General features: G+C 50.1%; 1 protein-coding gene across 1 annotated transcript in view; it reads right to left on the reverse strand.

Annotated features, from left to right (window-relative positions):
• STK11 (serine/threonine kinase 11) overlaps positions 1 to 12139 on the reverse strand; it is a 32349-nt gene that overhangs the window by 6555 nt on the left and 13655 nt on the right. The window contains exon 7 of the mRNA XM_021546166.3: positions 6462 to 6519. Coding sequence (XP_021401841.1) covers positions 6462 to 6519 — 58 coding nt within the window. The remainder of the gene's footprint in view (positions 1 to 6461; positions 6520 to 12139) is intronic.

Below are 12139 nucleotides of genomic sequence, written 5' to 3' on the forward strand. Positions count from 1 at the left end.
CAGCAGCATCCCAGAGCCAGATGGGATAAACCTCTTAGGTTTTCATCTGCTGTGGTACTCCCATAGCAGAGCTCTGACTCCAGACTGTCTGGGACATCTCCCAGTACTACATGTGGGCACCCAAAGTCTCCTGGAAGCGCTGCTGGAGTGCTCCACACTCCCAGTGACCCCCTAAATGTGGGTGGGAGCAGAAGTTCCTCCAGACTCAGGTACCTCTAGCACAACTTTCCAGTCCACATGAGCCTGACGGGACACGAGTGCTTCCCACCCTGCAGTTGGCACTCTGTAACTCCTGGCCTCCAACCACGGAGGAGGGCCTGAGCCAGCCCAAGAACTCTCACCAACCTGAGCCATCTGGTTTTTATCACCCCAGTTCCAAATTCCTTTCAGGAAGGAAGGCTGAAGGCACCTCCTGCGCAGAGCTGTAATTATAATTTTGTTCTAGTCTTACCCTGCTTTGACAGCCGGCCTAAAAAAAAAGTGGGACTCTAACAAAACTATCAGGAAAAGCGAGGAATGAGGAGATAAACAAATGGAAATGCAGCTACTGGGACAAATCAGGCAGGATTCAAGGGAGGGGTGAATTCTCATCCAGAAACTGCTCCACCGTTAACATCTTTAAACTGTTTTCTCTGCAGCAATGGAGTTTTGCAGCCCCTTGTCTGCAGGGAGGAAGGTGTTGTTTGGGGAGAGGGACAGGAACTGCTTCAGATCTCATCTGGCAGTTGTCACCTCTAATCTCTGAAGGGGCACTAAGAGTTAAGCAAAGCCCATCCCAGCAGCTGGACCAGCTGAACTCGATTCTGGCCCTTCACAGATGCCATGGATGGCTTCCTTGGATGGCTTCCTTGGTGACACACGTGGCACATTGCTCTCCCCATCACATCAATCCATTTCTCTTCCTTGGAGATTCTGTTCACTGAGGAATGACTGCCAAGACAGCAAATCCAGCCTGGGCTGATCCAGCCTGGCAGGATCAGCAGCACAGGGGCAGAGGAACCACCAGCAACCAGCTGCTTTTGCCAGGGGGCTTGAGGGATCCAAACTCCACACCAGAGAGCTTGGGAGAAGGGAATATCCAGGACAAATGAGGTCAGAGTGACCGCTGTTGAAAGGAGAATTTTAAAGGGAAAAAGCCTGGATGTCTATGGTAACTGGTGTTTTTATTTTGCTGTATTTCAGCTCTGCCTCACTCTTCCCTCCTGTCCTACTTACCAGGAGAGTAAAAATAGGTTTTTATTAGCAGCAGAAACCTGAATCACTGTACTCCAGTCATTATGCTTCCATCCTCTGGGAGGTGATTTCAAACACTTGCATATGCATATATGGTAATGAGGATAGAGAGTGAAAAGAGAAATCCATTGAAGTTCTAAGAAAACTCAAAGACCTCTTGGAAGGAGCCTTGAGCGATTCTGTATGGAGTAGTGGAGTATTTCCTGGCAAGGATTTTCCAGCAGGGACAGACATTTTGCTTTCTCTGCTGGTGCTGGAGGTTGTCACTGAAGATTTGCTCTTCAGCTGAGGACCACTGGCTTTTGGAACACCCTCATCTGCCTCAGGAAGCCACTGCCTGAGCCAGAAAGTAGCAGCTTCTGGTCAGTGATGGCCATGAGATAAAGCCCCTCCTCAACCTTGCCCTCACCACCACCCAAAACATGGGCTGGGTCAGAGCCCTGCTGATGAGTGCCCTGTTCCACCAGTTATTCCCAGTTTCAGGGATGTTTTCTGAGCCAACTGCACTGGCACACACAGAATTACCTGGTGCTTGTGGCAGCTGCTTTAACCTTGAGGGTGAGGAAAAGATTTTGGATCTCAGATGCACCCCTTGTGCAGAACATTCCTCTGCGAGAGGCAGATTCCTCTCTGCTCTACGTTTCAAAGGGCTGGGAGTGGCTTAGAAACGCTTCAGAGTGAAGGCAGCAGTAGTAAGGGATTTATTTCTTCCTATTCCACGAGCTCATTGAGGCCCTGCGAAGCTCAGAACCCCCGGGCAGCAGCAGCACAAGTGTTAATTGTGATCCTGCCAGGCACAAGTGGCCTGGCTGCTGTCAGCCACGGGGAGATAAGACAGCAAGGGTCAAGGACTGAAGGAAAAGAGGAATCTGGGTTGCCCAGTGCTTAATGAGCCCGTTTGGTTTGCAGTTCCCAAGCTCAGATCTCCCATCACAAGCCCTCCCTCTGCTCTTTTCAAGCCCTGGTATAAGCAAGGTTAAAATAAGAATCTTGTAAGCACAGCTGCAGCTTTCCAACACTCCCAGCTATTCACTTCCCATTTGGGTCACAAACATTGCAGTTGGCTTGGTTTGCACAGGGATGGTTTTCTCTGAGAGCAGATGCCAAGCTGCAGATCCCTGCCCTGCCAGCCAGGGTCAGGATGAGCAATTCTCCACCTCCTGTGATGCCATGTAAGGGCCTCGAGCTCCCTGGAAGGTCATTGTCACCACAAGCAGCAATGAACAGGCTTCCAGTTTAGCTCAGCTCCCTCACAGGCAGTTGTGGAAGGCACACAGTGTCCCAGGGAAAGGCAACACACATAGCAGTGTCCCTGTAATCACTGCTCCAGCTCTTGTTGGATCAAGAGATGTCCAAGCCCTTCAGTCAGGTTCAGAGCAAACAAAAGTATAAAACCAGCAGCTTCTCCCAGCTGGTGGCAGGACCAGAGGTAGCAGGGATGGCTCAGACTCCTACAAGAAGTTCTGGAGATTCAGTCCTTTGACACACCACGTTACAAAACTGATATGCAGAATGTGGGTAAAAGGAAGAAAGATCCCTTCCATGTGCTGCCAGAGGGCAGGAAGATTGAGCCAGGTGCCTCAGGAAGGAAGAGGAATGCTTCTTTGTGTCCTGCTGAGGGGAGATCACTGCCTGGCACTATAGATAAGGGATGGGGAAAGCCCACAAGTGCACAGGCAGCAGCAGAGGCTCAGAGAAGCCCCTCTCCCTCCCTCAAACACAGCCCAGGAGCACAGTCAGCCCCTGCAAAGGAGGCCTCAGCAGCACCACACAGATTTCCAAGATGTTTGCTACCCAGGTTTAAACAGCACAGCATCCCAGAGCCACACTTCAAACCCCACAGGAGCTGGGGAAGGCAGCACAGCAACTCCAGAAGGAGACCTCAGCCCTCAGGTTAATATTCACCTCCACTAACAGAAAGTGGAAGGGCCTCCCCTCTCGTGCTATGAACTCCTGCAATCGGATCTGCGCCTGAACAAATTAAGTGTGACACTTGTAGAGAGGGAAGGGAAGATGGTTGCCTTGGAAACAAGGGACAGAGGTAGAATTCTGCATCCATTTCATCACTTTAAGTGCTGCAGCAGGTCAGTGAATTAGTAACAAAATGTGGTGGATGAGCAGGAAGTCCTTCAGCAAAAGCACAGGGCAGAGGGGAGGTGGTGGATAATCCATAGGGAGGAGGATGGAACTCCCAGGCTCTTGGCAGCTTTTCCTCCCTGCCCTACAATCCCCACCCCAGGAGCACCAAATATTCCTAGAGTTGAGCTATGAGCACTGGTTTTCCACTGAACATCATCCCGCTCAGATCCTTCCAGGGAAAGCAGGTTTTCAGGCTCTTCCACTGCTACTTCAGGGATCGGTTTCTGGCAGTTCCTAAATTCTGAGATGACAGGCTGGGAGAAGTTTAACGCATTTCCATTTCCAGCTCCAGGTCTGGGTTGAACAGAGCAGCATTTTGCTTTGTCCTGTACTACTGAAAGTGCAGAGACAGGAGTTTGATGCAGTTCAGCTGCAGGAGTGAGGAGGGAGGAAAGCAGCTGGCAGGGATGAAACTCAGCAGACTCTTCCTCCAGCATTCCTCTGCTGCTGCAGGGCAAAAGCATTTGGAATAGCTGACAGGAATGGCTGGATTACCATTGCTGGGCTGCCTGGATGCTTTCCCTGCCTCCTGCAGCTCTGCTCCCTGTGGAACAGCACTCTGTGCTCTCTTGGTGCTTTCTCAGTGCCCCTGAGCCACTGATTTTATCCCTGATCCCACTGCAGGGGCCTTCACACTTTATGGAAGGGGAAGTGGGGAAGGACAGATCCTGAACCCCAACTCTGTGGCTGCAGGACACTCACTCTCTGATGCTTCCCTTGGGATCAGGATCACCCTTCCCACGGGGCAGGGGAACACTGCCCCTTCCACCACCCTGACACCAGCCTGGTCCAGCAGCCTGAGTGCAAAACCCCTGCCTGGGGCCCAGGGTGCTCCTGCTGATTTCAGAGCACTTTGATGATCCCAACTGTCCATATGAGTGAGTCCCCAGGAACAGCAGCTCAAAGACATAAAAGGAGACTTCCAGCAGCAGAGAAAGGCACAGGGTGATTCTGGTTTGAGATGGGATCCATCCCAGCAGGGCAGCCTGGGGAAGTTGCTTGATGTTTTTCTGGTTTAGTTCCTGTCCTTAGCACATGTTTTTGGGGGGAGGAATGTAGAGAAACCCACAATCATTAATTATTTATTCACCCCAATACATGAAATCTAAGGGTTCTAGAAATCAAATGTCTTCTTACTAAAGTGCTTTCCCAAACCCCTTTGCCAATACCCAAATGGCTGCCTGCTGTCCTGACTGCTGTGCTCCATTTACAAAAAAAAAAACCAAAAAAAAACAGGGTCAGGTTAAGCATCAGGGCTAAGCTTCTATTTAAAGAAAAGGCAGGAGAACCAAGCTCTGGATTCTTTAGCACAAAAAGAAGCTAATAAGACACATCCAAGGCCCAGGCCACAAGCTCTGCTGTGCTTGATGCAATTACTAGATGCCACAGCAGGAGGAAGGAGGCAATTACTAATAGGGGAGAAAAGCCTGTTAAGAAGCACTGGCTAAGCTCACACAAAACTAATAAGAGCCTAAGCCTTGGAAATGCTCCTGGGTTTGCAGATAGAACCTTTCCTCAGCCCCTCTCAGTGCTGTGGGATGAAAAGCCTCAGCACAGCAGCCGAGGAGCTCGGTGGCTGCCCTGGGCCAGAGGTGTGCTCCAGTTTCTTCAGCTTTCTAACTACAGGCAGCATCTCTGGAGACACCTCTGTGCTTCCAGCTGGGCAATGCTGACACAAAAATTCACTGCCACGTGGGAGAAGGGCAAAATGGAGTATCTGGAATTGGGGAAGCAGCTCAATCACCTGGCAGTGACCCATGAGAGCCCAGCGCAGCTCCTGAGTTCAGGGGTGGCTGCTGCAGCCACAGGAAGGGAAGTGCTTTTAGTGCTTTTCTCAACACCTACTGATGACTCCACAGACTTAATTCCTGCTTCTTTGCAGTGCTTCCTGACAAAGCATGGCCAGTTGATCCCCTCTGGTCATGGCCACTGGTACTGGGAGGCACGTGCAGAGAAAGGCAGCCTTGAAGGGAAGATGCCTGTGCCTGTAAGCATCCAGAGTCCCTGAAACAACCCAGGTATGGGGCTTGGCTACTACAAAAGAGTCATCCTTACAATTAATTAATCACCTGGGAAGCTCCATAACCCCTGCCCCACAGCTCTGCTTGCACCCTGGTCCCTCCAATCCCTTTTGGAGCTGGTCTCACTCACTCCCTGCAGAACCCAAGTGCACTTCAGGCCTCTCAGGTTTTGGCTGTGGCTCCTTGGGCACCTCCCAAGGACTGTCACCTGACAGCACACGGCTTTTCCAAAGACACAAGAGGAAAGCAGTGCTGTTCCTGCAGTATGGAGTGGGCTCAGCACCCCCCTGGATCACATCCCTGCTTTTACAGCTCCCAAAAATGATCAGGGCGGGCTCACAGGCCAAGCAGCTGCAGTCCAGAGGCAGCTCTGCCTGTCCTCAGAAGCACTTCCCATTCCAAGAGGAGATAAGCTAAGGCAGCCTCCGCAGTGAAGCAGCCTCATGATGCTTTTTGTTCTTCTACTTTTATCTGCCCAGGAAATCTCTGCTTGGAGCCTGTGTGTTCAAACAGATCCTTAAAAAAACCCTCAGTGATAACGGGGCATTTCCCCCCGTGACTATGGCACAGAAAATGGGGGAGGATATGGGGGAGGGAGGACTGTGATATTAAAGAGAAAGAAAAAAAAAAATTTCCTATTGTCCTGGAACGCTTTTCCACATACTGACTCCATATGGAGCAAATACCAGGGGATATTTCTGTCCCCAGACTGGCCAGAACTAACACACGTTACTGAACAGTCCTACTACAATAACACAGACTTCAGGACCTCCTGTTCTGCTCCATTAGTACTTGCTGGCCTCTGGAAAAAATTATCCAGAATCCTTAATTATCCAGAAGCAGGCATGCCACAAACAGACTTCCAACATATTCCTTATTTACTGGTTAGCAATTCCAGTGCTTCACCGGATGCTCTCATAGGAGGAAAAAAGCCAAGTGGAGGTTGCCAGAGCCCCAGCAGAGCTGGAGGAAGGAGATCTAGTGACTTCCATGTGTCTGCTGTCAAAAAGGAAACAGAAAGTGAGAGCAGGAGCACAGGTAGAGGAGGAGCAGGAAGAGAACACTCACTTGTGCTGCCTTATCTGCTGTATTGAGAACCTCTTGGCTGGGTCGTATTCAAGCATCCCTGAAAAGAAGAAAAAAGTCCAGGTGTGATCACAGACACTCTCAGCTGAGTCAAAGCCAGGAAGCACAAAGCTCTGCCCTTCCCTCCCTGACACCCATGCTGTGTCCAGTCCTGGTAGCTCCATGCAGGATTTGCTCCACCAGCCACAGGAAACTCAGCATAAAATCCCAATCCCATTGCTGACCTGTTCCAGTCTGTTCCTCAGCTTCCCACCTGCAGGTACAGCCCATCCCTCCCTCCCAGTGCAGGGACTGAGGCTCGTCCAGCCCTCAACCACAGCTCCAAGAAATTCTCCAAGGAAAGAACATCAAGATTTTGCATTTCAGAGATAATTCCATTGAACCTCTTCCATGGAAGAGCCAAAGCCTCAGGCACAACATATGTCCACTTGCTTAATGTCCCAGATCCTCTGGTCTAGTGAAATTCTATTTTGAGGTGCAGCAGGGCAGAACCAACCAAAAAAAAAAGTCATCCTGCTGCCAATCCCTGTGCCCTGGCCAGGACTTGGATTTCTGGGATCATCTGCTGGGGTGGGTGGTGAGCAGAGCAGGGACAGGAAAAGCAGCTTATCCCTATTCCCTCAGAAAGGGAGGTGGATTCCCTAAACACCAGAATTCCCTAAACACATCCCAGTCTCCTGGGGTGCCCACTCTGCTCCACTGCCTTTCAGAAGTTTCACAACTCAACAGAAGGGAAGGAGAAAATTTTGCCATATTCTTCAGAAATGAGCCAATGGAACCCTGAGAGTTTCATGCAGCAGCATCCAAGGTATTCTCCAATGAAGGTTTCAGGAATATATTCACCTACTGAATATTAACAAACCCTCGTGGCTGAACACTACAAGGAGTTTTGCTTTTACTGGATGATCTCCTGTCGCTCCTGAAGCACCTGCACTGTGAAGTCTTGAACATGTTGCATGAAGAATGAGGGTTTGGAGATGGGTTGTAACAGCAGGAACCCACCACCAGCAACCAGAAAAGTCTGGGAAGCAGCACTCGCTGTCAAACAGGAATTCTGCAAACAGTGCAGAGTGCTGGGGAGAGCCAGGACAAGGACACCTTGAGAACACGAGGGTGGGGGATACATCTGGGTGGACACTTGGGAAGTGAGGGCTGGAAAGACACATCCTAGTACAAGCAGGAAGCTGCAGGAGCCTCGCAGGGGAGAACCTACAATTCAAAGGTGATGGAAGAGATAAATCACCACAGCACATGTGATACCAAAAACTGCTCCAGAACACTTCCCTGTCCCCTGTCAGAGCCCAATTCCTCAGAGTTTTGGATTGTTTGGACTGCGTTTTGAAGGTCTCTGAGGATGGAAACTCTACAACACCTCCCCCCCCGCCCCTGCAACCTGTTCCAGAGCTCAACCCTGGCAGCAAAGGAGTTTTCTCACGTTCAGATGGAATTTCTCCTCACGTTACAGGAAAAGAAATAAGTTCAGAGGAAAAAAAAAAATCCCACACCTAATTAAAGAACCTATTAATGAGATGATCAGACAGTTTCACAGCTGAGCTTCCCAAATGAGTTGACTTTTTTTTTTCCTTTTTAAGAAAAAGGGCTGCAAAGAGCTCTCCCATGAAGATTAGGGGACAAATATTGGTAGGGTTCTCTTATTCGTGTCGTAAGAAACAAAGAAGTCAGGACACCACCAACTCCCCCCACTGATTTATTTAAAAACCATACTTCAAGGTGTTTTTGAAATTTAAGACATTTACCAGATGAAACTGGTATGAGCAGGAGAAAAAGCTTAAGGTAAATGATTAAAAGAGCAGTAGTCACAAACAGCCACAGCACAGGGAGCTGTTGCTCTCAAGCCATTAAAAAGGCAGAAGGAAAATAATCGAGCTAAAGGAAATTTTTACTTCAATGAAAAATGACCACATTTGGGGCAACATTTGAAAGAAAACGTCCCCACTGAAAATGTACATTCATACATTCAGCTCTGAGTCACTCGTGGCAGCTCCGTGGCTCAAGTCCTGCACTGAAGAGGCTTCAGCAAGACAAAACATCATGTTCTATTCACCAGGCAAGTCATCCTGGAGCGTCTGCCCGCAGCAGCCGCCGCTCGCGGCCATTTAGGGTAAAGACTTCCCTGGAGTTTATCTGCGAGCAGGGACGGGCCAGGCTGTGCCAGGGAATGCTGCAGGAGGCCCAGCTCCAACCTCTGCTCCTCAGTATTCCCAGAGGATTTGCTGTGTGCATGCAGGGGTGCCAAAGAATCACCGAGTCCTGTGGGAGTCCAGAGCTTCCCCCTGGCTGCCCCGGGACCCTGGCAGGGGTCAGGAACCCCCCTGGACAGAGCCCCCAGAGACACTGGCTGTGATCTCTGTCCATGCAAAAGAGTTTTCAATCTTACAGCATGAATTACAAGCTCTGAGTGTTTGATATAAATAATAATTAAGTGTGGCACGGGTGCAAAAGTAAAATTTTAGGATTCTAGATGAGGGGTCCAAAGGGGACAAGATGGAGGAAATTGGGTGTGCCTTGTCCTTTTTCTCCTTCTTCATGCCCTCCATGTCTCACTGTGGTGTTGGCATTTTTCTGTTGGTTCAGGCTGGGGACACACTGTCCAACGTAGGTGACAGATATTGGCACGTTCTTGTAAATGCAGCCCAGGGAGTTTCTGGTATTTAATGTTTGTCACATCCCACTGAGGGCAGAGCCCCACACGCTGCCCTGCAGGACAGAGCTGGGCAGGGCAGCAGAACATGTGAGAGATAAACAGAATAAACAACCTGGAAACCAGCACAGACCAATTATGGCTTCTGCTTTGGCAGTGGGGCAGAAATACAGAGACTTTTACAGAGTCCAACCTGTGGCTAGTCCCCAAATTGTCACCCAGAGAAGAGGACTGTCATGTCCAGGTGTTCTTTGGAGACCTCCAGGGATGGGGGCTCAAAACCTCACTGGGCAGCCCCTTCCAGTGCCTGACAACCATTTCCATGAGGAAATTATTCCTAAAATATGAAGCCCCTTCATCAAGAATTATCAAATATTAAACTGATAAGAACAGACACCACACAGTCGTGCCCAGACAGGGGTATCGTGTCCTCTGCAGCACATCAACAGTTTCAAAACCCTTTCAAATCACATCAAGTAACAACCCAGAAACTGGAGATCATGGATCTGCCCCGAGCTACTCACAACCCCCTACACTAAGTGATCCTGGACAGGCAGAGCTCCAGGGCAGAATTCCTGGAGTTCAGAACACAGGACAGTCTCAGGTTTGGGACTGGAGAAGCAGGAAGAAATCCAACAGCAAGGTTAACAGACTCAACCTGGATTTTACTTCAGTCTCCAACTTGGTTCAACATTTAACAACCACTGTAAAAGCAGTGTGAGGCCAATCTGTAAATGAGGCAGGACCTTCTCCCTCTCCCTGCACTCAGCCAGCTGTTCTGGTCACAAACTCCCTCTGCAGGCAAGTCTTGAGCCTGTGATCTAGGCCAGGCCTCTGGAAGGGCACAGACAACCCTGGGGACCCCTGCCACAGCACAATTAAAGCATCCCACTGTCACCAGGATGCATCCTCTCACTGTCCCAGCAAGGCAAAGTCACAGAAGTGAGAAAACAAACTGCTGAGGATCCAACCACCATGTCCCAGGTCTCAGGGCCTGGAAATCAATCCAGATGCTGATTAACGCAGAGCTGCAGCCTCCTCTTCCAGTAAAAGTCTATTAGACCAGGAGGAGGAAAGCTGACCTTGTGCATTCTTCTGGTCCAGAAGCAAAGTGCACAGGAGCTGATAAGCCACGGGCAGATGTTGCCAGAAGAACCTTAAGGCTATTTATAAACCCTTCTACTCTGACACATCTCTCCTAACTGCACACACAAAACAGCACCAGCCCTTCTTCTTTCCAACCCTAAAGAGTACAAATAAAGCTTCATCCCTGATTAGGGAGACAAAATGAGGAGCAGCATCCCAACTAATCTGGAGGATATACTGTCATGAGAGTCTCTTTACAAGCTAAATACCACTGAAGCTTTAAGTCTTCTAAACTCTGCTGTTCTGGAAAAAGGGAACAAAGATAAGAACAAGCTCAAGGGGAAGAAAAAGTAAAGACACACTACAAAAGTAGTCAACAGAAGAACAAAAAAAAAAACCTTACAAAGCGTGTTTGTGTTTGCTTCACAGCCTGGCTGTGGTGCCTGTGGTCAGCACAGCCCTGGCAGACAGAGGAAATGAGCACTTTGCTGCACTGAATTCTGCCTCACTCAAACCCAGACCAGGCGTTTGCAGCCCTGTGAGGGCTTTTAGAGCCTTTCAAAGCAACACAAAGATGAGACAAAACTACCAGAACGACAGAGCTGAGCTGGGGGTGTCTGTGCTGCTCACACAAACACAGCCACCTCCAGTAGCTGATCCACAGGCGATGGATGCAGCTCCAGCCTGCTGCAGGAGGAACAAGCACTGACCAGGAAATGCAGATGTTCTGGAGGAAAAGCAGGAACTAAATAAAGCATCCAGGTTTGTCACCATAGCTACGTGGTGCCACGGCTGCACGGCTCAGCCCTGGGCCTCAGCAGATGCTCAGGCCTCCAGAGCAGGCAGAGCTGGGGCAATCCCCTCCCAAAATTCATCCCCCTTGAGGCCACCTGGCATACTGACCGCTGGAAAATGTGTCTCACACCAAGCAAGGGGAATATCAGAAGGTTATGCCAGCTTTTGCAATGTAGCAGCTTGTACACAGCAAAATGAGGGGTGGAAGACTGTTCTCAAGTGGGAGAGAGGACAGGAAAAGGGATCCTTAGGGCTTCCCACTGCCCTGAAATAAAGCAGTCTAGTCATCTCCTTCCAGACAAGCTCCTCTCCTCGCCAAACCCACTCTACTCCCACCTCTGTGGTGCACAACCACAGCAGGGATGCAGACAGACAAACTGACAGCAGGGAGGAGACTCAGGCTGTAAGAGATGGACAAAGGGCACCAGCCTCAAAGCTCCGCCATGCAGAATCAGGCAGAGGAAAGAGCAGGTAATTCTGGCTCCAGATCTCACACAGGGGTGGGAAGAGAACTAGGAGGGGAGTTATTGTGCTAATGAAGCACAAGATTTTAAGCTGTCAATATCCTCAGCACAGGAAAAGAGAAAACTGCCATGCTCCTTTTCCCTGGGGGAAACACTAAGTGCAGCTGAGAGGCTGATCACAAACCTCCAAGGAGTTCTGCTGGATGCTTTAGGAGAACTGCTGCCGGACCAACAGGACTATAGGATTTGCTCCATTTGGGCAATTCCCAGCTCCTTTAAAAGCCACATTGGAAGTCAGCAGTCACAAGTCAAACGCCACACGGAGCTCAGGCCACCCTTCCCTGGGGCTGGCAGGTACAATGTGAAGCACATCAGGCCATGAGCAGCCAGATCCCGGCTGTGCCGAGAGCCATTGGAAGCACTGCCTTATGTAACGCCTCCAGAAAGCTGCTAAAGCTGGCTAATGCTTTTGGAAACACATGGAAATAACTGATTTCATCATTGGCATAGGGCCAGGGAAGCTAAAATAGCCTCCGAGGGGGGCTGCGGGGGTCTGGCAGTTCCTTGGTGCCGAGGGGCTGGGGGAGCCCCGGCAGCGGAAGAGCTCGGACTGACAGCACCACCTGCCGCCGGCACGGCCGGCACGGAGCCAG

This window comes from Lonchura striata, chromosome 28 (genome assembly GCF_046129695.1).
Source record: "Lonchura striata isolate bLonStr1 chromosome 28, bLonStr1.mat, whole genome shotgun sequence".
Taxonomy (NCBI): domain Eukaryota; kingdom Metazoa; phylum Chordata; class Aves; order Passeriformes; family Estrildidae; genus Lonchura; species Lonchura striata.